Source organism: Primulina eburnea, unplaced genomic scaffold (genome assembly GCF_022965805.1).
Source record: "Primulina eburnea isolate SZY01 unplaced genomic scaffold, ASM2296580v1 ctg424_ERROPOS1667910, whole genome shotgun sequence".
NCBI lineage: Eukaryota > Viridiplantae > Streptophyta > Magnoliopsida > Lamiales > Gesneriaceae > Primulina > Primulina eburnea.
Genome location: NW_027331236.1, coordinates 448,342 through 476,247, shown reverse-complemented (window position 1 = coordinate 476,247; position 27,906 = coordinate 448,342). Strand labels below are relative to the sequence as shown.

Sequence of the window (27,906 nt, the reverse complement as noted above, 5' to 3'; positions counted from 1 at the left end):
ATATTCTTAAACATTTAAAGTGTTCTTTAATAGTCATTAAGCACAATCAACAAATGCAAAAGAATTGCTAACCAAGATAGCATAAGATGGAAGATTAGTATTTTACTCAAGTACCATAGAATAAATAAAAATTGGAGCGAAGGTACCGAGTTTCCTTGATGATATAATACTGAAATTTGAATGTTGTCTTTTCCGTTGATAATGGCAATAACCTTGAATTTCTTTGCCAAAAATCCAACTTTATCCTTAGTCTCCTTACTTAAGGCAGCACAAAACTTGCCATAAACAATCCAACGATCTTTTTTTTTTAATGATCACAAAACTTGAATAAACAATTATTCAACTTACATATTTCTCCCTCTTTTATATGAATAAAAAAGATAGATTTTTAAATTAGGTTAGGATCAAAATTTATCTCTTCTTCAATATTTGAAATCAATCTCCCATTTAAAATTATAATTAGTTATCCTCCTATATTTTTGAAAGTTTGAAATTGATAAAATTATATGGATGACTATTTGATGCAAATATTTTCAAAATAAGCAATGTTCGAACATTTTGTATGCAATATTTTTACATTTGAAAAACACATAAAATATTTCAACAATTTATTTTGAAATAAGTAGCAATAGTAAGTAAATGCGATAAATATATAGATACGGATTTGTTTATAGTGTTCAAAAATTAACAAATCTTGTGTCCCCTTCTTCCACTTAGGAAAGATTTTTCTAGAAGACTTCGATTAGTACAACCTCTTGTAAAACCTAGTTTAACTTAGAACCTATCTATTGTCTAATTGAAACCCTTAGTACACTCACGATTGTAGGTCGTAAACTCACAATCCGGATAATATTTATTGTCTCTTATGTTAAGACTACAAAAACAATCGTTCATGTCTTTGTGTGAAGAGTCACTCATTTAAACATTGAAGCTCGACTCTCATGTATATGTGTGAGGATTTTTACAATATATGTATATATCAAATATATCATCACACTTAGACTTGCTCTCATTCTAGATAATTTTTCATGTAGTTTGCTCAAACTTTGAATCCTCTTCCAGAGCTTGTATTTAGTCTTCAATATGTTGTATCTATGGCCCCCAAGAATGATATAGATGTTAGATACAAGAGTATGATCGTTTGGAAATGTTGGATATGGATTTTGACATTGCAACGATCAATTCGTATTTCTGGTCATTTCCTGAAATTGAGCTGATTTGAATAACGGAGCTGATCTGCTGACTGAATTGATTTGATTAGCTTGAGTTGTTGATTTGATGAGAGTTGTTCCAAGTGAGTTGTTCTTTTCTTTTGGATTATAACTCTTTATTCGTAGATCTCTAGGCATAGTAATGAACATGAAAATCGTAGCCATTTCCCATAGCTTTCCATAGACTCAAGAATCACTCAATTTAGAGTTTGTATGAGAGAGATATTCTTGAAAGATCATACTATCTGCAATCTGGAACATGTTCTTCATTCAGTGCAAAATAAGTGATTTCATCTTTGTTTATCAGCTACTTCTGTTCTGATTCAGACTTTGACTTATGAAGATGATTTGTATATAATTTTCTTAGCATTGTAACACATATTGATCGTTTTATTTGAATAACCAAGCTGAGATATATGATCAAAATATCAGAACTGCTCAGACTGAGCTGATTGTTGTTTTCTTTTCCGACAGCTCGATCTTGCGACTAATATTTCGCCTAGATAACATTCAAACCAACTAAGCTATTGTGACATATGACTTGTGGAAAATTGAGTTTATATTCAGTGTGAGATATTATCGAAAAACTACAGCTCGCCAGATTTTTAGTTTGGTTGATTTCGAGTTTCAGCTTCTAACTTGAGCTAGCAACTTCACAGTTGAATAAAAATCTTAGAAATACAATAACAAATTTTATTATCATAAAAATCAAGATCGCTTGTTTTTCTCAACTCAACATCATATTTTTGGAAAATTCTGTGAATATTGTTAGAACAAGTCCGGAATAATTACAATGAAATTGAAAATAAAAGTAGTAGATGGTGTAATCTCACCTGACCATGCATAGAAACAACTTTCCTAGCCAGAGCATAGGTAACTTGATTGTTGATCGAAACGCAAAATCAAAACTACGACGAGATGATATATTTATTTAGGATATTACAATCATCTGTGTGAAGACTTAAACTTGAGGAGTCTGGAATTATCCAGTGCTCGATAATCAGGAGAGCATTAGTAGGAAATTATTAATAGGAAAAAAATGCTTAAATGGGTTTTAAAAAAAAAAGTTATTTCCCAGATATTAAATTGAAATAAGCAATAAAACGAATATTTTTTTTTTATCATAATTGATGAATTCATGTGCATATCTCCAAATAGATTTGATTCCAGTAATTAATGTATTCCACTATATACATAACAGACAAAAATAAATAAATTGTTTAAAATAATATTGTTTTATAATAATGGGAATCCCATCCACAATTGTCAATTGGCCAACCACTTAGCCAGTAAGAGGAAACTTCTAAACCCAAAACAATTTAATAATTGTCAATGGAATCTAAATTATTGTAGAAAATTAATTATCTTACAAGTTAGATACTTTGTGAAGAAACGTTATTTAAATCACACTATCCCAATGATTGTTAGAACTTTTTCAATAAATATGTTAAAAAAAAATATAGGGTAATATTTTCAAATTTGATATTTGGTTTTCTTGCTCACAATAACATGTTTTCTTTGACTCATTTTTCCTTTTCATTTATTGAACTTCAAGCACAACGTGAATTTAACTTCAAAATCCATAATTTAATGGTCGCAAACTCTTTAAATCATCCAATATAATGTTCATCCAACTCGAGTTTCGAACTAAAAGTGTCACTTCTCGATCTAGTTCCAGACTCTTTTAAGTACTATTATGCATAACGGGTTTCATCGACAATTAATTTTTCTTCATTTTAATTTTTGAAAATGATTAACTCAAATTATTATTACTATTCATTGTTTTTTTATCCAAATCAAGAAACGTGCAAAAATTATCATACAAACTTTTATCTTAACAAGACACGACAACTCTTGTCCAATATTTTTCGTGATTTTGTCGAAATTATTTTCCCATTGCAGAAAGATTTTGCAAATGATGTCCCAATGGTAACTTTTAGTATCAAAATTAGGTTTTTCCAAGTTGGCAAATGCTCTAAAATAGTCATTAATATTGATTAATAGATTTAAAGATAGGGACACCTTGTGTCATTACATATATGTCACCAACCACTATGTTTCATGGAAGACTTAATAGGGATTTTTTTTATATAAATTCCAACCTTTTGAGTGTGGCAAAAACTTGCAACATCAAAAACACAAGTTTCTATGTTTTCTCCTTCGTTCTCACTTCTAATTTTCTATCATCTGTTTTTTTTTCCCTATCCATCCCAAGGCATACATTTGAATACAGAAGGAGTTGATTAAATAATGAGTCCATGAATTCTTTCTTCATGATTATTTTTTTGAGTCGAGAAAGGGATATGTTATAATTGGGTCTCGAATTTGAAACCTTGGTGTCAAATACACTGCAAATCATTGAGGTTCTTCATGATATCAAGATGCAATATAGGTAATGTTTTATGGAATTTCAAAAACTATGTTGTGGTATTTTTTGGTCTAATTTGCTAATTATGATGTTGGAACGGCTCAATCAAATCAAATCGCCCGAGAATTAGGTCATTTTGTTTGATTGAGCCGTGCCAATATCATATCAAGTTTTGTAATATTGATTTAAATTTGTGTTTGAACTGAAAGAGCTAGAATTGAAAAAAAAAAATCAGAAATAAAGATTTTAAGATGGTAGCAGATCTTTGTTAAACAATATAAAGAATTGGAAAAATTCGATAATAAACATTTTAATATTTTTTCATTGGTGATCTAAATAGGATATATGCCTCACAAAATTTACTGATGAGACCGTCTCACAAACGTTTTGTGTAAAAATGGTTATGATGAGAAATTCCACATTCAGTAGAATAATTTGTAAGAGAATATCGTATCTCACATTCAAATACATAAGATTTCTCAATTATTTATGTTTTATTAACTCGTTATTATTGATAATAATTAATTGATCAATATTTTTGGCAGTGGATTGAATAAAAATTAGAAGAGATTATCGTCATATGGTGAATTATTTTCATTGATACATTAAATTTTTACGTTTGAAATTGGCCATTAAATGTAGGAAAATGCAAGATAAATAGGAAGGGTATGCATTTGTATCATTACAACTTTAGACAAAAATAACAAGTAAGACAAACTCGAACATGTTCGAATATACTTCAGATAATTATTAATTTGATCTATTATTTATCAAGTTTCTTTTTTTTTTCTTTTCCAATTTTTCTATGATGTTTTGCTTCTCATTCTTGTTGGCAAAATTACTATATGGTAATGTTCAACATTTGTAAAGAAAGAAACTTCGCAACATATAAAAATATTCATGTACATATATAGAACAATAAATGAAACAAAACTATAGAATAACTATTAATCGTGCCTTAAGAGTAGTGACAAAATTATCAATTAAATATCGCAATTTGGGCATCCGTGTGAATTATCAAATAACAGATACGGACAGAAGATGCACCAAACTTACAGTCTGCACAAAAGTTAAGTCATGTGCGCTCATACCAACTATATACTTACTAGATGCACTCAACTCCCAGCAACGACGAGTCCTCTACCCCGCCTTCGAAATTTTCAGGTTCACAAGGATCGATTCAAGAGAAGACAAAACTGCAAAAGACATCCACCGGGTTCTAACACCGTGGAGCCGGAGTATATGACATAACTAGGTAAACAGCAATGTATAAGTGCAGACAGCTCCGAACAGAGACGCCTACATCATACATACTCAACTTTCCACGATCTATTTCCCCAGCGCAGTAAGTTCCAGAAAAAGTAACCACCGGGAAAGTTTTCCAAAAATGGGGAGCTATCAATACAGGGCTGCCCAAAGAACGAGTCACCAGGACCACAGCAGGTGAAGATGATGCCACCAAAAAATTTTCTTTTGTCGCAACTTTGTTTCAAATGTCGGAGGGTATCAGAGACTTCATTGCAAGATGATAAAGCGGCTTTGGAGTCCGAGACAAAATGAAAGCATTCCAACTATTTTTACCGATTAATGTCATCTCCTCTGAAAAACAAGAGAAGCTGTCGTCCCTAGAAGCTTGTCTCAAGACACGACACAGTTTCTTATTTCCGCCTCCACAGAACAAAATTTCATCAAAATAGTAAGCATCACACGTTCTAAAATTGGACTAAATCTCAAGATTCCAAAAAACATGAAGCATTCCAACTATTTTTACCGATTAATGTCATTTTGCTAACCAAGTTTAGAATGTAGATAGTGAGTCCTTGAAAAAAAAACCCTAACTTCATAAATTCCAGAAAATGCAGCCATCTAACTTTCTCCGTCCCAATTGAACATCTTCTTTTTTTCGTGACTCCAATGTATAGAACGGGATCCAGAACGCGATCTCCAAGCTGTATAAATTAACGCATTAGAGAGGACTTTATCATGCATAAATGGTCTCCAAAGAACTAATGATACATGCCTCATTTCCCATGGAAACTTGGAAACTTGCTGATCAACACGATTAATAAGCTTAAATCTTAGTTTTGGGTACGAAAGCATATACTTTCAGAATTTTTGTTCACTTTATCTGCTCAAAATAAGAATACATTATCGAAGTAAAGCTTGGATAAGTTCTAAAAAAAGCTTTGAAAAGCTACCTCGTCATAAATTTGATTCAAGATAGCTTGACCATCAAGATGTTCATGATGTGTTAATCTCTCAGCAGTGAGCAAAATTGACTGTCATTACATTTAACAGAAACTGTATGGAGTACCAATTGGTGATATGCCGCTTGACAAAATGACATCAAATTGAGTTTCACCAACATCTAACAAATAAATATGCCACCAAAATATAGGAGATATTGGTATCAGAGACCTAATCAAGCTAAACAATTACAGTCGAGAGATGATCAACTGGTGTGAAACAATTTTTTGTCACATGATATTCTATGAGAAACTTTACGTGTAAGGCAGAATTAAAGAAACCTCACCTTCTCGTTTGTTCATGTCCTTTGCGATACAAGTGCAACTGCAGCAGCATAGGAACATTGTCTCGTACCATTTCTGCTTGGACATTTGTGTAAGATATGACAATCGGAGTCCCTACAATGACAGTGTCTATTGGAAAGGCGTACTCTGCCAACAACAGGCAACAAACAATGGCATATTGTTCATCTTAATCTATGCTGATACGCAAAAATTCAGGCTCAACTATTTATATGAATACAATTAACTTTTCTTCCACTTACTGACAACTGTACTTGTATTTCACTTTAAACATCAATGTATATCATATACAATTAATTTCATATCATGCATAATGCCTGGATATAATATAATTACTCAATACTCACCCATCACTTGTAGGATAGGTTTGATGTTTTCTCCAAGATCCTGGCACATAATAATTAAAGGTGAGAAACATTTTAAAATGTAGACTTTTCAAATAAAAAATTCCAAAAATTGTCTAAAACTTCAATAAAGTTATTACAAGTCTTTGACTATTGAACTGGTATCAGAGTTCCCGGTTTCCATACTTGCAAACATGATCAGCTTAACAAAAATTTAATGCACCATTCTACAGAGTAATAACATGAGATAAGTCACCGCTAAAGCCGATATCGAAGGTAAATAACATCCATAGGGGGTCATTCAAATCTCAAATCTCAAAACAAGGAAAACGTTCAAGAAATTGTACATGTCTAGATTTTCTGGATAAAAACAAACCAAATTATTTGAACATCGTTAAGACAAAATGATAAAGAAAATCCCAAGATAATGTAACTCACAACGAATAGTAGGATTCCAGTAGGAGATGAAGATTCCGAAACAGCTGATGAATAATGTCTGATATCCATCACAAAGTCATCAGTGTGAAGGCCCGGTGACTGAGATTCTTGGCACCCATATCAAATATAAGCGAATTGAGATACAACGGTATTCGGACAATCCTATGATAACTAGCAGTTAGCACAGAAGGTAGCTGTGTTTCCAAATTTTAAACTCTCAGATCACAAGTACAGAGCCACATCTCCAGAGTAGTACATTAAAACTTTGAAATAAAAAGTATGCATCGAGCTTAACAATTTTGTTCTAGGAACATAAACCAACAACAATTACCTGATGGTTGACCGGCAATGAAATGATATTTGTCTTTATTCCTGGTAGAAAGCCAACTATCAATAGTAATCCTATGTTCCCAAGTTCCTCCTTTGGAGACCCATCTCCAAAATTTTCAAACTCCTCATGTGTTCCCCATTGCACCTAACCGATAAGTCTGAAACGTTATATGATAATGTAGAATGTTTTTTGACCTAGTATATAATTAAAAAAAAAATCAACACTTTAAAAGGCTAAATCAAAGAACAATTACCTAAGTAATAAGCACGGAGGCGTGATGCTGACTTTACAAAAGTTCAAGATTATTGCAGCGAATCACCATAAACATCGTAACAATAAGTAATTACCTCTGTTAGCTCATCAGTAAGCACGTCTCTCCCAACGACTCACTCAGATACAGTGAAAATTATGGAATCGTGGGACTAAATTTTTCTTCAATCTGCAGAGCATCGACTTGTTACCCAGCTAGATAAAAAATAAAACACCATGTATAGGATACCCATATCAGAGAACTGGGAACAATACCAGCTCCTGAGCTGCTATAAAGTGCAAATAGGTTATAGGGGCAAAGGATACCAGGACAAAATGAGGTCGAATTGGTTCCGAGAAACCTTGTTCACAACCTCATCCACAGCATCCTACCATAAGAACAGAGAGACATACTATTATTGGATAGAACCGAGATAAAATAAGATTAATCGAATGCTGAAAATTCAAAATCGTCCACCATACAGATAGATTTTCTTATGATCGCGCTGCATTTTCTTAGAAGCCACAAATCATATTGCTACATAGAGTTCTTAAAAAATAATTGAAAAATAGTAACCTAAAAGCTTACATGTCACTCTGGATTTAAACATATCCTTAAGTACCCTTGCTAAATTTGCACGGAATTATGGATCGAACTCGCACAATCTATGACATTGCAAAATATCTGGTTTATATGATAACAGATTTGGTTTATCCAGTTTCAAAAATCAGCAAACTACAGTTAAAAATCCATAACAGCCTATCAGACTAAGGAACCCAGTTTCCATCTAACAGAGCGTTCCATGAGCGGCTGACGCACGCCGATGATGCGAAGAATACGGCCGGCAGTTGGCTGAGGATTTTTTGTAAGAGATCTTCTACTAAATCGCTTATTTCGGTGATGATATTCTCGCCGCCCACCTTTGCCGAATGGAATTTCTCCTTCATTTTCACCATCAATGATCGAATGGACTGTTTCTCCATCGCCGCTTTCGGCCTGAGAAGAAGAGTAGCCGAGCCTTCGGACCACTGTGTACGGAGGACTATGAATACAGCGAGAGTCGCATTTATGCAGTCCCTAATACATAAAGCGAAGAACGATTCTATTTTCTTAGTTCCCAGTGTCATAATTAATCTAGTAAAAACAAAATAAAAAAATGAGACGGGTATTTGTATTAAATTTAATTATTTATGATGTCAAATTTTAATTTTTTTATTATATTTTATTTTTATATTTGACGTCAACATAATACTACAATGTCAATCGTGAAAATCAAAATTCATATTTTATATTGCATTTATATACTTCATTCTTTTTATATTTATAATATTAACTTCAAATAGATATATCTCTAACGTGATTTGCTAGTTATTGTGTCGATCTTTTGGATTTTAATTTAATTATTAATATTATTAAAAGTTAACCATTCGAGATTATTTTCCTAAAAATTATAGGCTTACTATCTCACTATTATTTGGCTCAAGTTTATTAAAATTATACTAGAAATTACAAACATTTTTTTACGCTTAAATTTCGATTTAACTAGCTTAAATTTATAATTTTAAAATTTTGACATCCGCCTTTCATTTTTTCAGAATCTTGATCTTTAGAAATAATAAATAATCGGAATCCAAATTAAAAATAGTTACTTTTTATATTTTTTCCAATGAAAACCATTTTTCTCTCTTCTAGAAAAATTTGTCATTTAAAATATAAACTTTATGTTTTCAACTTGGTTGTAAATTAAATGATGTCGAAAATTACTCTCCCGTGTAATAAATGTCAATTTTTTTTAAAAAAAAATTATTTCAAAATTTTGTTTAGTATTAAAATATTTTAATTTCACCTCTATATATTTTTGAGATATCACTAACAAAATTATAATTAAAATACAGGCTCGACTGTTGGTGTGCAATTCACCTGAAAAAGGGAGGAATATTAGGAGTCTAAAATTGCATGAATTATCCTTTATATTTCATTATAATAATAATATAATTGCCAATAATAATTGTTTGAAAGTCATTAATTGCTGATAAAATGGAATATGAACAACTTCTTGTTGTTAAAGTATTGCCCCCATGAATCCACCAAGCTTATATAATAGATTCAATCTACACTTCTCATTAGTTTCAACTTCAAAATAAGTTCCGGGGATATGTCCAAAGTATGGATACACGACCTTCATGATTCAGGTATGTGTACTACTTGTCGATATACGATAATATTCATGGATTTTGGAAAAAAATTATGGATTATATGGATTACATTTTATGGATTATATTTTATTGATTTAGGTCTGAAAATGTTGTTGGAAAACGACGACATAGAAAAAGATAATGAGAATTCGAATTTATTGTCAAGAAACAATCAGCAAAAGCTCGTTTCTAGGTTTTTAAATCTAAGGTATGTACTATAAACTTTATTTTTTGTTTCCGTATTTTGGACATTTTTGTATATATGAAGAGAAATATCGTTCTTTCAAATTATATGATTTTATGTTTTTACAAAAGTAATTGGTAAGAAATCAGGGAACATGTTTGGATTAATTACTAACTTAAATTTTCTTAATATTAATGCTTGAATAGATTTAATTTGTTTTCGATTTTTTTTTGTTGAATAAGCGATTTTATGGTGAAGAGCGATTTTATGGTGAAGAGCGATTTTATGGTTATTTGTCAATTAAAACGCGCTTTTGAGATCCTTCCCCTGCTAGCTTAATTTCCCGCTTAGGGTTTATTTGGTCTGTTAACCTCAGGCTGAACTCGAAAATGGAAGGAGAAGAGTTAACGGAGCACGAAACTGCTCTCTATGATCGCCAAATTCGTGTATGGGGCGCCGATGCTCAACGAAGGTATTAAAGATTCTTGCTTTATTTGTTTCTAATGCAGTGTGTATAATGCTTATTTGATTTTCAGGCTGAGCAAGTCTCACATACTCGTCAGTGGGCTTGAAGGCAGTGTTATTGAGGTATTTGTGCTACTTTCTTATGATGCCTGAGTTGTCGGAGTTTGAGGTTTAGTTTTATTGTAGGTGGGGTTGAATCAATTGGGAACTTTATGATAACCATTTTTCTGATATTGATGCAGTTTTGCAAGAATATTGTGTTAGCTGGAGTAGGCAGTGTGACTATAAACGATGATCGTTTGGCGACTGAGGAGTTGTTGTCGGCCAACTTTTTGATACCTCTAGACAAGAGCGTGTACTCTGGGAGATCTCTTGCTGAGCTGTGTTGCGAGTCTTTGAAAGATTTTAACCCCATGGTTAGAGTTTCTGTTGAAAGAGGTGGGATCCTGGCTTCGTCTTGGATTAAAGATTGCTTGATTTGGAGTTTGGAGTTTGGAGATAATTCTGAAACTTGGATTCTTGCTTGTGGATTCTTTTTTTTTTTTTGTACTTATGTGTGGCTTTGAATATCTATGATCTCTGGTTGAGTAATGTTCCGGAAAACCCCGGTTTAATTTTTGCTTCATCTTCTTTAATCATCAACTGGTCCAAGTGTCGTGGATTTGGCTGCTATGATTGTCGTAGACTTCTTAATCTAATATGAAGTTTTCTTGATTCTTTCAGGTGAATTATCTAGCTTTAGTATTGATTTATTTGGGAAGTTTGACGCGGTAGTTATAAATTGTTGCTCCCTAGCAACAAAGGTCAGCATCCCTTATGTAGTTGGAGAAAGTTAAACTTTGGGCTGTTGTTTTTTACTGTTTTACATAATGCAGGTTTCTTATTATTTGTTTTGAATGAATCTACTGCAGAAATCTGTTAATGAGAAGTGCCGCAAAATGTTAAAACGAGTTGCCTTTTATACATTGGATTGCAGAGACACATGTGCTGAAATATTTGTTGATTTGCAGAATTACACATACTTGAAGGTGATATATAACTCAGTTCAACATTTTACCTTGCGATTATTTGGTTTTGTGTGGCACATGCTTTTCATGTTCCATGATTTTATTTCCTTTAATGGACTGTGAATTGCTTAAATTAAATGATCTTGTTAAGTGATTTATGGGATTGAGCTTGAGATTTTCAGTCTTTTGTGTGGTTTATTCAGCTGAACTTATTACCGTGTCTTCATTGTGTATTTTTGGTTGAAATCGAAATTCAATTTCTTTTCCTCTCTCCTGTGGCAGAAAAAAGGTGATGAGAAGTTTGAATGCCTTGTAGAGTATCCCAGTTTTGAGGTATGATTGTTATGCTTGACCAGTTTTCTAACCTCTCACCTTACCAATTTATTTACAATAGATGATGGTTTAGTTTCTGCTAAATGTAAACATAAAAATAGACTGTGACTCGGATTGCTGGACTTACCATTTTACTCTTATTGGGAGATGCTGTAGAATTTCTTTTGACATGGCATATAAGATGCATAAACCTCCAAGAAAGTTAAACTGAGCTTAGAACTTTACTGGTAGTAGTAAACTGGTAACTCCAGAATTTTGAGGATAAAAACAAGCATGTTCTTAGTTTGTCTGTTGTTTGTGGGCTGCAGTTTTATTGATATAGTATGGAGTAGAAATTCCATCATTATTTCTTGTGGAATACTGGAATATAAAAGATCCACTTCAGACTTCAGAGCTTAAAAAAGTTGATTGGTAAAATGAGAAAATTATTTAGGTCAGCTTATAAGGACAAACTTATCCATCTTGGATCACCGACAAGATCATTTACTGGATAGTTAATTCATGCAAAGAAGAGAAATTTAGAGGCCATGTTGAAACCAATTTATAGACCACTGCTGTTGCAACACTAAAGGAACTTTAGACACTCTAAAGGAACCTCTAAAGTTCCTTCTAAGAGGTGGTTAATTAATTAGTGATCTATTTTGATCATGAGTAGGGAATCAGATATCAAGAACATTTATCAGCCTGGCCGATGCTAACTGCGGGTTAGAGATGAGGGTACAGATGGGAGATGATAAGGGATAGTTCCGATTGTTGAAGCTGAGGGGTGAATGGTAATAGTAGCTGGTGTCAGATGCTTTGGGCTTAAGCTCTTTACTTCGAAACATAAAACTGACTCTTAATACTCTCTTATGGAGGAAACCAGCACTGTTTCCTGATAACATGAATCTCACCTCTGGCTCACCGCACACCAACTCATTATCATTCAGCTTCCATCTGCCTCTTTATTTATGCACTTAACAATCTTGATTTTTTTGCTAATTCTGTCTTGATATTTCATAAGGCGTATGTCCTTTTTTGTTCCACACAGGAGGCTATTTTTGTCCCATGGAAATCACTTCCAAAGAGGGTTTCTAAGTTGTACCTAGCTATGAGAGGTATGATTTTGGTGTCGTCATTTCTTGCAATACAGAAGATTACTGAAGTGGAAACAATTGGTTTATACTGCTCCTGATACATGTTGTGATTACCAATTTTTATACCTTGTCATTTTGGAAGTGGTTATGTGAATCTTTTCAGTGATAGAAAAGTTTGAAGAGCTTGAAGGCCGCAGTCCAGGGGAAACATCGACCTCCGACTTGTTCAATGTCCAAACGTTGAGGAGGGAACTTTGTGAGGCAAACGTATGTCTTGTGCACTTTTCATCAATCATACAGTTGAGTAACATCCATTTTTGTACCTGATCTTTTATAATCTTATGTAGTCAGTGAGTGAGTCGCTGATACCCGACTCCCTCCTGGTGAGATTGTTGAAAGGTAAAACAGAATTCCCACCTGTTTGTGCCATCATTGGTGGAATCCTTGGCCAGGTACCATGTTTCCAAACAGTCTCTTGAATGTAGCTGTGCAAATGAGTTACAGTATCCGCTGATTTCCAAAATTTCATCCACGCAGGAAGTCATTAAAGCCATATCAGGCAAGGGTGATCCGCTAAAAAATTTCTTCTTTTACGATGCAATGGATGGTAAAGGTTTGATCGAAGATATATCCAAGGCGAAAACTGAAGGCTGAAGTTTAGGCTCTCGATTAATTATTCGGATTAGGCTAATGGTTCGTGTTTTCCAGCTCACTGGAATACAGATGTTTACTACCGTCTAGGAAAATGATGTTTTTTTTTAATCTGAATCTGAATCTGAATCTGTTACTCAATGCAGCATTGTTTAAGCAAACAGCCAGAACTATTGGATACCTTTTCAAGTAGCTCTTTAAAAAGAAATAGAAGCAGTTTCGTGTCGAGCAATTAGCTTAGATGATAAACACTTGGATTTAAAAAAAAAAAACCCTTTTACAATATTAGTGTCTTATTAAATCAATTTCACATAGATTTTCAAATAATTTTGACTTAATCATCCATAATCGTGACAACTCTGCACATAATTTCTCATTCTGGACTTTTGAGTTATATCGATGAGTAACATTCTTGTAAGACATTTGAGAAAAAATATAATTTGGGAATTCGGTATTTGAAAAAAAATCTGAATGTACATCCCCACCATAATATTTTAATCCGATTTTTTTTTTCCATTTTCAATCACTGTGTTCTATCCTTAACAAGAACAGCGATAGAAAAGGAGATTTCGTAATCTAGAACTTTAGGCTTTAAATTTAAAAAGTAGAAAAATCAGGAACGTGGGCAAATTCAAATCCCACTAAATTCTCATCCATTAACACCACCACCAATCCATCGATTCATCAAGAAAATAACCAACATAATAGACAGATCCCACCATGAAAAAATCATCAGAAGCAGGAAACTCGAACGAATTACAGTTGAGTGAGAAAAACCAAGAATTGTTCCAAAAACTCGAGATTCTTGAAGAAGATTTGATGATATCTTTACAAAAACCCAACCCCCCACAGAACCAACGTAGGGATTTAACTGGCACATCAAAAGGTGGCAACATTTTAACTTCTTTTGATCAGCTACTCGAGAATTCGCCTAGAGAGCTCATGTCTTCTCTTCAAAGCACAATATCGCCTTCGGACACGATTTCGAACGCAAGAAACTGTGATATTGCTGTTGAAGAAGTGATTATGGACAGAAGGGATGTGATCATGAGCGGTAAACTGAAGGGGAGACGCCTGGTTTTCGACTCGATGGAGGTGGCAAATGAGATTGCACTGGGGTGGGATTATGAGGTTAATAGCGGTGTTATGATCCAAGAACGAGAAGTGATCATGAATGAAAATTGTGGTGATGGGAAAATGAGCCGATCGCGATCATGCACGTTCTCGGGTTCGATTTTGTCGGAAGAGGGGGTGGAGGAGGAGGAGGAGGAGACGGTGGTGGAGCCGGGGAACGTGGCAGAGAAAAGCGGCTGCAGGAGGATGAGAGGCGGCGGAGGTGGAAGGTGCATGGTTGTTGCAATGGCTTGGTTAGTGATTTTGCTGTTTGTGTTCGATTTTGCTGTTTGTGTTCATTTTTGTCCTAATTTCAATGAGGTGCAACGGGGAATCGGTGCATGGAGAATTGGTTCCAACATGAATATTATTATAGCCAATCAATTATTAATTTTATTTTTATTATTCTTGTATTTAGATGGACTGCTTAATTGACTAGTAATTTTATGCATACAGCCTCAAATATTTTTTGTATTAATTTTATTTTAAGAAGTTATGGATTATGTTAAAACTAAGAACTTTAATGAAAACGTTTTTTTTAAGGTTTTTGATAATGAAATAGACAATAACTTGTGTGAGATAGTCTCACTGGTCGTATTTTGTGAGACAGATCTCTTATTTGGGTCATCCATGAAAAAATATTACTTTTTATGTTAAGAGAGTATTACTTTTTATTGTGAATATTGATAGGATTGACCCATCTTACAGATAAAGATTCATAAGACCGTCTTACAAGAGACCAACATAATAGAATAAAGTAATTATTTAAGTTTTTTTTCTCAATTTTAAAATTTATGAAGTTATATAAAGTGTTTTGATTTTCTAGATTATAAAATAATTACTCTACTTCATTCAATTTAGTATAAATAAATTTTGTGGCTTAATGAGATTTTAAGTGGGATTAGACCTATTTTTTTTTATTTAGACAAATCTTGTTTAAATTCAACTTCAGTTTGGTAAACTGAAGGCCCATTAGTAGTAATAAGTGGGCTAAGATATGGTATATATGGGCTTAGCCCACTTGTGGCAGTCCTATAGTTTTATAAAATAGTTTGATATTTGTACAATTTATAAATAATTATAATATATATATATATATATATATATATATATCAGTTTTGATATCCCACACACCTACCGTGCACACCTTTGTGAGTACCGATGAGTTGTCACTCACCCATTTGATGTGATGGGTGAGTGACAACTCATCAGTGCTCACAAAGATGTGCACGGTAGGTGTGCAGCATATCAAAACTATTTGCAATGCACATCTTGGTCACATAAGTAATATACTGTAAAATTAAATCTTCTACTAGCCATGGGCATGTTGTCTCAATAAAATTACGAGATCTCGAGTTCAAAACCTCATATTAAAAAAATCTACCCCAAATATAAAATAAATATTTTAAGATTTTCATAACCAGATCGGATAGACATTTATATATTAAGTACTATATCATGTGAGAAGAATAGTGCATGCATGATGGATCGATGGTTCACATTATTTACTTTTATAGACATCTTTCAAATTTTATATTATGATTTTCAAGGAAAAAATGGATGTAATCGAATCATGTGACAAGAAATTGAAAAATTAATAATATCATATTGTGGATTTCCATTCTATAAGGCTAATAATCAAAGGAAGATATCACTTAATCAATACATTTATAATAAAGTAGGTTTATTGTGAGATGATTTCATGAATCTTTATCTGTGAGACAGGTCAACCCTACCGATATTCACAGTAAAAAGTAATAATTTTAGCATAAAAAAATAGTATTTTTTCATGGATGACCAAAATAAAATACACGTATCACAAAATACGACATGTGAGATCTTCTCACATAAGTTTTGCCTTTATAATAATAGTCCATGGTTCCATGGTGTGACTTATTTTAACCTTACTTTTTAAATTTACTTTTTGGAAAAAACTATTTTTTAATATTTGTGTCGTCCTTTTATATTTTATATCAATATATAGTAAAATGGTACATGAGGCGAAACATATGTTAGTATAGCGATTGAAAAAATTTATGAATCAAAAAAACAGTAGGATTAGAGTTGATGTTTATAACAATATAACTCAAATGTATACACTTAAATATCGCGATTCGATTGTTCTTCTATTATGAACAATTATTGTTTCTTAGCAATCTCAATATAAATTATTGCATTTTTTGTATTATGTAGAAATCAACCAAGTAAATATTGTTTGTTATTTTACAAAAAGTAATAATACAGAACAATTTATCGTAACTATCATATTTCATACTCCGAATAATAAATTAGTTTTTTCTAGAATAAACAGTAACAATTGCTATGCTAGTTGATAGAATTAAATGTTGGGATTCCTTGTCTAATCCCACATTTCGATGTCACATTAATAATTGTAAAAACTTGATAAGGTTGTATTTAATAATATCAATCGTTAGTACATAAAAAAGGGTAACCAACTTTATCGTCTTTTTATATCTCCTCATTAATATTACTTTACTTGGTACAATCTTTGATTAAAATCCAATACATTTTACTTTATTCATTGTTATTTATATCTTTGAACCATATCGATATCATATTTAAATGTTTTTGTTATACAATTTTTTGTCGTTTATGTTATTAAAATTAATCTTAATTCAATAGCTTTTAGATTTTAACGTTTTGAATCATCTTTCGTCTGAAGAGTTGATACGATGATGCACAATGTAGCGTATGATCGATCTCATGTCAGCGTCATATTGTTGTTAGTAGAAAAATCCGATCTCAACGGATACATATGGTATTTTAGAAAGGAAAAAACAAAAACAAAAATTGGCTATGTATTATGTCAAATTCTAAATCATTTCTAATTTTAAAAGCCCCATCGAATTTGATATATCCAATTGATATATGATCTTTGGTGTGACATTTTATATTATTCATATCATGTCACATATATTTTAAGCTAAAGTCATTTCATAAGAAGTATAAGTTAACGCAAATTTAATATATATAGTAGTGAATGTGTGTGTATAAATTATAGTTTGATACAAAATATTAACTCTTACATATTATAAATTTCAATTGAAAATATAATTGAACTAGCATTTTCATTCAATGTTTAAAATTAAATTCTCTTTCATTACCTTTTTATTTATCTATTTTTTTAATTAAAACAAGTGTTTTTATATTTGAAGATATTTTGGAGAAATAAAATAGATGTATAATATATATCAAGAATAATTACCATAGATTGGGTGTATTTTTTTAGAGTGGATATCTTATGAGACGGTCTCACGAATCTTTCTGTGAGATGGGTCAACCCTACTGATATTCACCATAAAAAGTAATATATTACCATAAAAAGTAATATTTTTTCATGGATAACCCAAATAAAAGATATGTCTCACAAAATACGACCCGTGAGACCGTCTCACACAAGTTTTTGACTTATATATATATATATATATATATATATATATATATAATTTGATCCGACCTAGAAATTTACATGGAATTGATGTAATTTTATCTTTTACGTTAAAAAATTGTGACAATGAATGCTTATCTCTTAGATGCATTGTGATACCAATTTTACTTTATTTTCAATTGGTGACAATGATTCCAAAGGAGAATGGATTTCCTGTGTCAACCTTTCTCCACTTGTAAATTTGGTTGGTTCACAAACGTGGGATTTTTTTTAAATTTTTTTTTATTAAAAATCATATAATACATCAATATTTTGTGTACACAACGAAACTGAAGTTTACCCATATTAATTCTCATCTTATATGAAATTTTTCACAAAAACCGTTGTGAGACGATCTTATGAGTCAATTTTATGATATGAATATTCTATTGAGCCATTCATGATAAAGTATTATTATTTACGTCAAAAATATTACTTATTATTATAAATATCAACAAAATTAACTCGTCTCATAGATAAAGTTCCGTGAAATTATCTCAAAAGAGAAGTACTATTATTTTCGTTTTGGTCTGGACTCGTTCCGAATCAAAACGAAACGGATCCTTCAGAGGAAACTCTCAGCAATATCCATTCTTCGGGCTCCTGTAAAATATTATATTAAATCAAAGGTATCCTACCACCTCACGTTTTTAGGAAAATAAAACTTAATTTAACCACTTATAAATGCCCACTTTAAGCAATCGTAGTCCATCTTTTAATGGCATTTCAGAGAAAGTTAAACAACGTCATCATTTCTTTATACTATATACTAATTAAAAGAATCTTGCAATAGTTTTATTTTTATTTTTTTTGTCCTGATAAATGTATAAAATAATGTTACAATTAATTTTTGGATGAAATGTTATAATTTTTAAAAACTAATTGTGTGGGTTACTTTTGATTAATATAAATAGATGTTGTTCTAATTTTTAAATAGCATTTCATACATCTAGAAAAGAAAATTTGAAATTTAATCATTATGTTTGATTATTTTACAATTTTGATATTCTATAATTTAGGGGTGTCAATTCGGGTGGGTCGGGTGGGTTGGGTCGGTTCGAGTAACAGTACTATTCAAAAATTGATCAACCCGAACCCGAGCCGACCCGAAACTTTCAACACGAACCTGAACTTGAATCAATTCGATCAACTCGTATAACCCGATTTTGAATTTTTTTAAAGAAAATTAAATAAAATTCAAAAAAAAAATAATATTTTAATTTAAACATATAATAACAAAATCTCCTTCATATATATGATTTAAATTTGAAAGTCTAATCGTAGAAAAATAAAGTATATTTAATAAATCAAATAAACAATTATTTAAAAAATAAAAAATGTCAAAATAAATATTAAATTATGGAAATTTATGATATAAATATACAATAAATATTTTTCAGACATAAAATATATATAAAAAAATATAGGCAATATTTATTAATTATATATATTTTTAAAAAATTAAATTTTCGGGTCAAGCAACTTAACTCAACCCGATCATTTTTTCGTGTCAGTTATCGGATCCAACCTGATCTGACCCGAACCCGAAAACATCAAACCCAAACCTTTTTTTTTTATTTGAACCGTGTCGGGTTGGTGGATTGTGTATCATTTTGACACCCCTATTCTATATCATCAAATTTCAGTCTTCATCTCGTATTTTCGATTTGAGGGTAATTTTTATATTTTGTTAGGAGTGTTGACGTGGCACTACAAAGTTCAGTGTCACATCAACTCCAAATCAGAAAAAATATTTAATTTTTCTAAAAATAACAAAATAAAACTGAAATTTGATAATATCAACAACTACTGTCATTAAAAAAAATACACACAATCAAAAATGCGATTTTTGTGTGTCTAAAAGGCAATTGATATGAAAGGTAAAACAAAAAAGATGAAGTTGTACATTAAATGAAACATTTAATTTTCTTCCAAATCATTCATATTTGGAGGGCCCTCAGCCAAATATCCACAGCCACGAGGGAGGCAGTTAAATCCTTAATTGCAATGAATTTATGTTATACGGGAAAATAATATTAATGAGAAACCACCCAAAGGTACTATACAAATATTTATTACAAACATTTATAATTTTTCCTAACCGAGAAATCTAACATCACTTAATGAATATACGTGTCGGATATGTTTCATGTTAGATGGTTTCACGAATCTATATATTTGAGACGAATCGATACGATCTATGTTTTGAATGAAAAACAATAATTTTAACATAAAAAATAATATATTTTTTATGAATTGGTTTTTTTTTTTTTTTTTACCAAAGACATTTTATTTTTTAGGGGGTAAAAACTAAAAAGAGTTGTGATTTGATGGGGCTTTTTATTTAAAAAATTAAATAAATAAATAGTGTTTTTTAATGGAAATTTCTTAGTGTGATTTTATGGTTATAGTAATTTTCCCAAATGGGATAATGAAAAGTTGTCGGGGCATTCGACCCCACATGGACTGTGGGGGAGTTGTCAATGTCACATTTAATTATGTGATAGTTGTTTTTTTAAATCTTCAACGTCATAATTAAATATTTGTTCAATTTTTGTCAAATCAAAATTTTCCCTTCCATCTGTAATTCATAAAAATAATATTTTTGTATTCTATGGATCATAATTATTTTTTCGGATAATACAAAATTTTGAAATTTTGAAACATATATTTGTTATTTTATAACAATTTAGTTTAGTTTTTTTAGAAAAAATATAACTTTGATTATAAAATTGGATCAATTATATTAATATTAATACTTACTGTATTCATTTATGTGTTCAAATATCATATATTAATACTCGATCTGAAAGAGTTTCACTTAAATATCATATATTAATATTATATATTTACATTTTTTGCAAATTTTCGTACGAAAAACCGTGTCATTAATACAAAAATTATTATATATATTTGTGTACTAAAAAATCATATATTTGTTCTCATACATGATACTTTAATACTCAAATATCATATATTAATACTAGATTTTCAAGGGTTTGTACAGAATTTTCAACCGAATATATTAAAATTTGTTATACGTATTTGGTTACTAAAAAATTATAAATTAGTATCATATCTAAAATATTTAGTTCTGAAATATCATATATTTATTCCAGATTTTCAATATTTTGTACTGAATTTCATCCGAAAATGCACACGTGATCCAAAGGAGAAACATTTTTTCTGTTAGTGTAAGACTGATTGTTTGTCATTTTATCAAAAGTTATAGATAATAATAACAATGCAATTCTAATCTTTTTAAATTATATTGCAACTCAAGTAAAAAGTTTCGATTGCTCTATCTAGCATGGACAAATATTGCACCTAATAATTTTCCTCCCAATAATTGCACTTTTTGAAATTAATGAGAATCGAACTCGTGACATTTATTCTGATATCAATTGTAGGAGTGAGTGCTTTCTATTTTGCTAAAAACTATAGCTGGTAGTAACAATGCAACTCAGATTTTTTAAATACAGTCACCGTTGTATAACCATTCATTAACGGATGTTGCTTCCCAGATTGGGTAAAAGTGCAAACCGATAGCTGCAGAAGTAGGAATAATGGCACCTGAAATAATATTGTTTCCATAAAGTAAAGATCCAGAAACAGGTTCACGAATACCATCAATATCTACTGGAGGAGCAGCAATGAAGGCAATAATATTGGGATTTTTTTTTTGAAATTGGATGCAGTTACTAATTCATGATCTTTTTTTTTTTTGATAGAAAACTAACTTTATTATAATAATAAGAGATTACAGCAAAACGCGGATGAGTAATCCGCCTGAAATTACAAACACCAAAATTAAAAGAAGATTAAAAGAAACTAGAGATGGTCATCGAAACAATCGAATCACAACCCTACAAATTTCCAATCCCTAACAATATCTGTAATGCTCAAGTGTCTGTAATCCTTCAAGTTGATAGTCCAAGTGGCCACTGTAAATTTGATCTTATCCCAGACTAGATCAATTGACTCCGATCCGTCTTCAAAAATCCTTCTATTTCTTTCCAACCATAATGACCAGAAAACGCAATGAACCGTCAAATACCAGAAATCTTTGAATTTATTCCCTATAGGGCACAAAGAGTCTGATCGAAACATATCTCTTGCCTCTCTAGGGAATACCCAATGAAAACCCAACTCTCTGAGGACATTAGACCAAATACGTCTGGAAAATTCGCAATGCAGAAGAATATGATCTTGAGTCTCCTCATTATGTCGACATAAGCAACACCATTGAGGCCTTAAAGCGCAATCTTTCCACCGTCTTTGAATAAATTCACAAGTTGGTAGCCTCCCCAATGCCACAATCCAAGCGAAAATATTGATCTTTTGTGGGACTTGTATTTTCCAGATGAAATTGGAGTAATTGAAAGTATGAAAACTTGAATTTTGAAAGAAAGAGTTGTTAAAAGAGTTGACAGAGAAAATGCCCGATGAATCACCCAACCAAACTCTAAAGTCCTCGATGCCCAATTGAATTCTTACGTTATGTAAAACACCTATCAAAACAGCAAACTCACTAGACCCGCACTCGTTAAGATCTCTCCTGAACCTCACATCCCATACGTAAGTCGAGTTGCCCCCCCTAATGACGACCTCTAAGAAAAAACGAATCGTCTTATTCTTTGAATTGCTCAACCGATACAATGAAGGGAATCTAAAATTAAAAGCAATGTCCCCCTCCCAAATGTCTTCCCAAAATCGAATTAAGTTACCCTCTCTAGGCACCACTCTAATAAGTTGATGAAAAACGTGATACGATCGAGAGATAACTTCCATGGACTTCTATAAGTTGTTGTTTCCGCTAAACCCAAGTCCCACCCATTTTCCTGAAGCCCATAGACACTTTGAATGATCTTTCGCCACAACGATCCCTTCTCCACCGAACATCTCCACCACCATTTACCAAGAAGAGCCCTGTTCCTTAGGCTTATATTCCCCAACCCCAGACCTCCTAATTCCTTTGGTTTGCAAACCTGTTTCCAACCGACCACGTGGCAATGTTTCTCCCCTTCGTGTCCATCCCACAAGAAGTTCCTCATTGTTTTTTCCATTCTCGCAGCCACCTTTAATGGCACTTTGCCTTAATCAACTTAAGCCGACCCCCTCTAGATAAGAAAGATTTTTTCCAACTTGCAAGTTTCTTGGACATCTTCGACAACACCGGTTCCCAGAAACCATTTCTTGTAGGGTTGTCTCCCAGTGGTACTCCCAAATATTTAATAGGCCAACTCTCTTTTATGCATCCAATTTTGTATGCCATCTCATGAACCTCCTCTTCCGATCTATTTAACCCCAACAGTACAGATTTACACAAATTTATTTTCAACCCCGAATTCTTACCAAACACACCTAGTATATTCACGATGGCCAACACAGCTTGTTCCGATTTGACGAAGAATAGAATGTCATCAGCGAATTGTAAATGAGATACAACAATTTTATCTCTCCCAACCTCAAGCCCTTGAACCTCATTATCAGCCCTTGATTTATCCACTGTAGTGACCCGTTCCAGAATCACCTACTAATCAGAACTTAAGCATGCAAAATTAACATTAAAACTGAATCAGGTAAAACAGCGGAAAAACAGTAATACAACCCAATCGAATCTGTAGGTACAAAATACTTAAACAACCAGATTGAACTAAATACCAAGAACAAATACCAATAACTATAGGTCAACCTCTGCCAGCTCCCTGTCCACTCCCTCCTGGACCGCCCAACCTGAGACCTGCCCCATCGAATAGGGTGTCCAAAACAGAGATAAACCGAGGACGTGAGCATAAAACGCTCAGCACCGAAAGCATGAGTATACAAGACTATGACATGCATGTATGCAAAATGTACTGGATACCAGGATCTGGGTATAACGAAATACTGCTCAGGTAAATGACGTCAAGGTATGTAGCACTCTGCGCCGTCGCACCAGGAGGTGGCTCCCATACCAAAATAAACCTGTGGATATACCGGTGACCTGACCACCGTCGGCCAACGGGGTCCAACCATCCACAACAAACGAGGGCTGAGCACCCTCTCAACAGGCTATCTCAAAAATAGTCAGGCTCAACATGATTATGCAAATGCCGCATAATAAACCATGCATCATATGACAGATAATAATGCAACATATAAACATGCAACACATAGTAAAGCATACTCAATCCTGCTATCTCGGATAGTACTTTCGTACCTCAAATCAGTAGATCCTAGCAATCAGCCCTAGAATCAAGTCTGCGTCCGTAGTCAGCCCACTGATACCGCTAGCTCCCAACTAGAGCACAGCTCCGCTACAAAACCAGTAGCTCCCCGCTAGTGCCTAAACCTCGGGAAAAGACTAGAAACTTATCAGAAACGACTAAAACGCTCTGGAACACTCGGAATTGGCGAGTAAAAAGTGAAACCTCGCGCCTCTATTTATAGACAACGATCAGAAGATCCGATCCACTTCGGAAGATCCGATCCGGCACACTTCGGACGATCCGAACTCTGATCGGACGATCCGAACCTTGCATGTCTTCCACGTGTCCAGACACCTGTCTTCGGACGATCCGAACCCTGATCGGACGATCCGAACTCTGCATGTCTTCCACGTGTCCAGACACCTGTCTTCGGACGATCCGAACCCTGATCGAACGATCCGAACCCGCTTCGGACGATCCGAACTCTGTTCGGTCCTTCCGATCCCACCGAAATATAATTAATCCAATAATTAACTCAAATTAGGCATCGGGATACTACATTATCCCCCCCTAAAAAGGATTTCGTCCGCGAAATCGAGTCTGAAGAATGACAATTCTGAACAACAATACATTCAACTTAAGAATGAATTACAACTGAAAGTACAACTGAAATTACAATCATTACTGAAAATACTACAACTAGAACAACTCTGGATGCTCTGACCGCATGCGACTCTCTAGTTCCCAAGTAGCTTCTTCAGTACCTCGGCGCTGCCACTGCACTAAGACAAGAGGAATAGTCTTATTCCGCAGTACCTTATCCTTCCGGTCTGTAGTGACCCGTTCCAGAATCACCTACTAATCAAAAACTAAGCATGCAATTAACCTAATTAATTATAATCAGAGATAACAGCGGAAAAAGTCAACAAAATAATGGTTATACAACCCAATCGAAGTCTAGAATAACTCAAAATAGAATATCCAATACAACCATATCGAATCAAAACAATACCGATAAACTAAACCAACCAGCTACTCAACGTCCTCCTCCTGCTCCTCCTGAGCTGTCCAACCTGAGGCCTGCCCCGTGGGAATGGGGTGTCCAAGAAACAGGAATCACAAAGGATCTCAAAATGCTCAGTCTAGAGGCGCCAAGTGGATAGTGCCGCGCGGTACACCTCTGGGTCACTGCATCCACTACAAGACAGACGTGGACCTAAAATGTCCCGGACCACCGAAGCCCTCCCGACCCGTCGGCCACTGTGTACTCTCGGTGTCCATGCGTCCACAAGACAGGGCTGAGCGGCCCCAAGATATAGCTTATCTCGAAAGAGATACAGCTCAACAGTAAAGGCTATCTCGAAGGAGAATACGGCTCAACATGAAATGCAACGTGCAGTAATAAACGTGACATAATAGCATGCATCATATGACATATATCAATGCACCACATAATCATGCAACACATATATGAATGTATACTCAACCAGGATATCTCGGATAGTACTTTCGTACCTCTATCACAGCAAGCCTAGCCTTACGCAACACCGCTAATCAGGTCTAGCACAAGCCTACGCATCAAAAGCATACTCAATCAATACTACCATGCTCGACTAGCAAAACCAGTACTCCCTAGTACTACCAAAGGTTTAGGGTTTACCTTCGTCCGTCGACAGCCCTTTGATGTCGATTGCCTCGAAACTCAGGCGCCGCTACGCTACTACTCCTGGCAGCTCTTGGCTATCGCTCGACCAACAACTAACCCTAGAAACCTTCCAAACTCTCCAAAATGAGAGAAAACTCAAGAAATTGGCAAGTCAAAAATGAGAAATCCGAGCACTATTTATAGGCCATGTTCGGATCCTCCGAACAACACTTCGGAACGTCCGAACGCTACGTGTCCATTGGCTCTTGACAGCTCATGATCGGATCCTCCGATCATACACTTCGGACCGTCCGAACATGCACGTGTCCAGCTGCTCTTGACACCTCATGATCGGATCCACCGAACCCACTTCGGACCTTCCGAACTCTTCGGTGCTTCCGAACCATCTTCGGTCCGTCCGATCATGACTCGGTCAAAATTACACATTAAACCTTCTTAATCACCATTACTCCGTTAATTACCCAATTTGGAATTCGGGCTACTACACGGTCTAAGATCGAAACCGGTCTTTCCACAAAAGACAAATCCGGATTCAGCTGAACTTCTGTCGGATGCAAAACATGAGACTCATCCGCTACGTATCGTCTCAACAAGGACACATGAAACACATTGTGAACACTAGACAGATACGGTGGCAAAGCTAATCTGTAGGCCAAATCTCCCACACATTCTAAGATCTCAAAAGGACCAATGAATCTCGGAGATAGCTTACCCTTGAGTCCAAATCTCAGAATCCTCCGAAAAGGTGATACCTTGAGAAACACTTTCTCGCCTGCATCAAAATGAAGAGGTCTGCGCTTGGTGTTCGTATAACTCGCTTGTCGATCCTGAGCAGTCTTAATCCGCTGTTTGATCACAAGAACTTTGTCCATGGCCTGCTGAATCAATTCTGGACCCTCGACCTGTCGTTCTCCGACTTCTTCCCAGAACAGAGGAGTACGACAACATCGACCATACAATGCTTCAAACGGAGACATACCAATACTCCTATGAAAACTGTTGTTGTATGCAAACTCTATCAGCGGCAGATGATCCTGCCAAGCTGGCCCGAAATCCATCACACAAGATCTCAACATATCCTCAAGAGTACGAATAGTCCTCTCTGACTGACCGTCAGTCTCTGGGTGATATGCGGTACTCAAACTCAAGGTAGTGCCCAAAGCTTGCTGAAAGCTGCCCCAAAATCTAGATGTAAATCGAGGATCTCTGTCACTAACGATACTCACGGGCACACCATGAAACCGTACAATCTCCTGAATGTACAACCGTGCCATCCGATCGAAAGTGAAATCTCTGTTATACGGAAGAAAATGGGCAGACTTAGTAAGTCGATCCACTACCACCCAGATAGCATCTCTATTCCCCACAGACATAGGCAAGTGAGTCACGAAGTCCATCGTGATATGCTCCCACTTCCACTCCGGAATAGGAAGATTCTGCAACAAACCTCCAGGTCGTCGATACTCAGCCTTCACCTGATGACAGACAAGGCACTTGGAGACATACTGATAAACATTACGTTTCATACCTTTCCACCAAAATCGAGTCCTCAAATCTTTATACATCTTGTTGCTCCCTGGATGAACACTCAACTTGCTACGATGAGCCTGGGACAAAATCTCCTCCCTCAAAGTGTCATCTTCCGGTACAACAACACGACCAGATAAGCACAAAAGACCCTCGGACTGATAGTGGAATCCAGAAGTATTATCTCCATCAGCCAACCGAGCTAATTTCTGAACCTTAGAATCAGACATCTGAGCATCTCTAATCCGAGAATACAAAACCGGCTCAGACAAAATAGTAGCTATACGGATACTCTCCGTTCCCTTCCGATGCTTACAATTGAATCCCATCGAACAGAAATCCTGAATAATCCCAGATACAGCACAAGTCTGAAGAGCAGATAATCTCACCTTGCGACTAAGAGCATCGGCCGTGAGATTCGCAGATCCTGGATGATACTTGATCTCACAATCGTAATCTTTGAGTAGATCCATCCAACGACGCTGACGCATGTTCAACTCAGCCTGAGTGAACAGATACTTCAAACTCTTATGATCAGTGAAGATCTCAAATCGCTCAC

General features: G+C 34.2%; 1 protein-coding gene and 1 pseudogene across 1 annotated transcript; one reads left to right on the top strand and one right to left on the bottom strand.

The window, feature by feature from the left end:
* Positions 1-3,295: 3,295 nt before the first annotated feature.
* LOC140821098 (F-box/LRR-repeat protein At5g63520-like) lies at positions 3,296-8,525 on the bottom strand (annotated as a pseudogene).
* A 1,649-nt stretch (positions 8,526-10,174) lies between these two features.
* LOC140821119 (SUMO-activating enzyme subunit 1A-like) lies at positions 10,175-13,563 on the top strand. Its single transcript, XM_073181533.1, has 10 exons — positions 10,175-10,342; positions 10,407-10,458; positions 10,578-10,773; positions 11,059-11,138; positions 11,247-11,363; positions 11,625-11,675; positions 12,706-12,772; positions 12,915-13,018; positions 13,099-13,203; positions 13,289-13,563. The coding sequence occupies exons 1-10, from the start codon at positions 10,260-10,262 to the stop codon at positions 13,403-13,405; spliced, it is 972 nt and encodes a 323-aa protein (XP_073037634.1). The 5' UTR covers positions 10,175-10,259; the 3' UTR covers positions 13,406-13,563.
* The last annotated feature ends 14,343 nt before the right edge of the window (positions 13,564-27,906 follow it).

Bases quoted from the DNA above. Each gene is read 5' to 3' on its own strand.
- LOC140821119 (XM_073181533.1), top strand. From the start codon at position 10,260: ATGGAAGGAGAAGAGTTAACGGAGCACGAAACTGCTCTCTATGATCGC. The intron at 10,343-10,406 runs GTATTAAAGATT...TTTGATTTTCAG, and splicing joins GGCGCCGATGCTCAACGAAG to GCTGAGCAAGTCTCACATAC. The intron at 11,676-12,705 runs GTATGATTGTTA...TGTTCCACACAG, and splicing joins TAGAGTATCCCAGTTTTGAG to GAGGCTATTTTTGTCCCATG.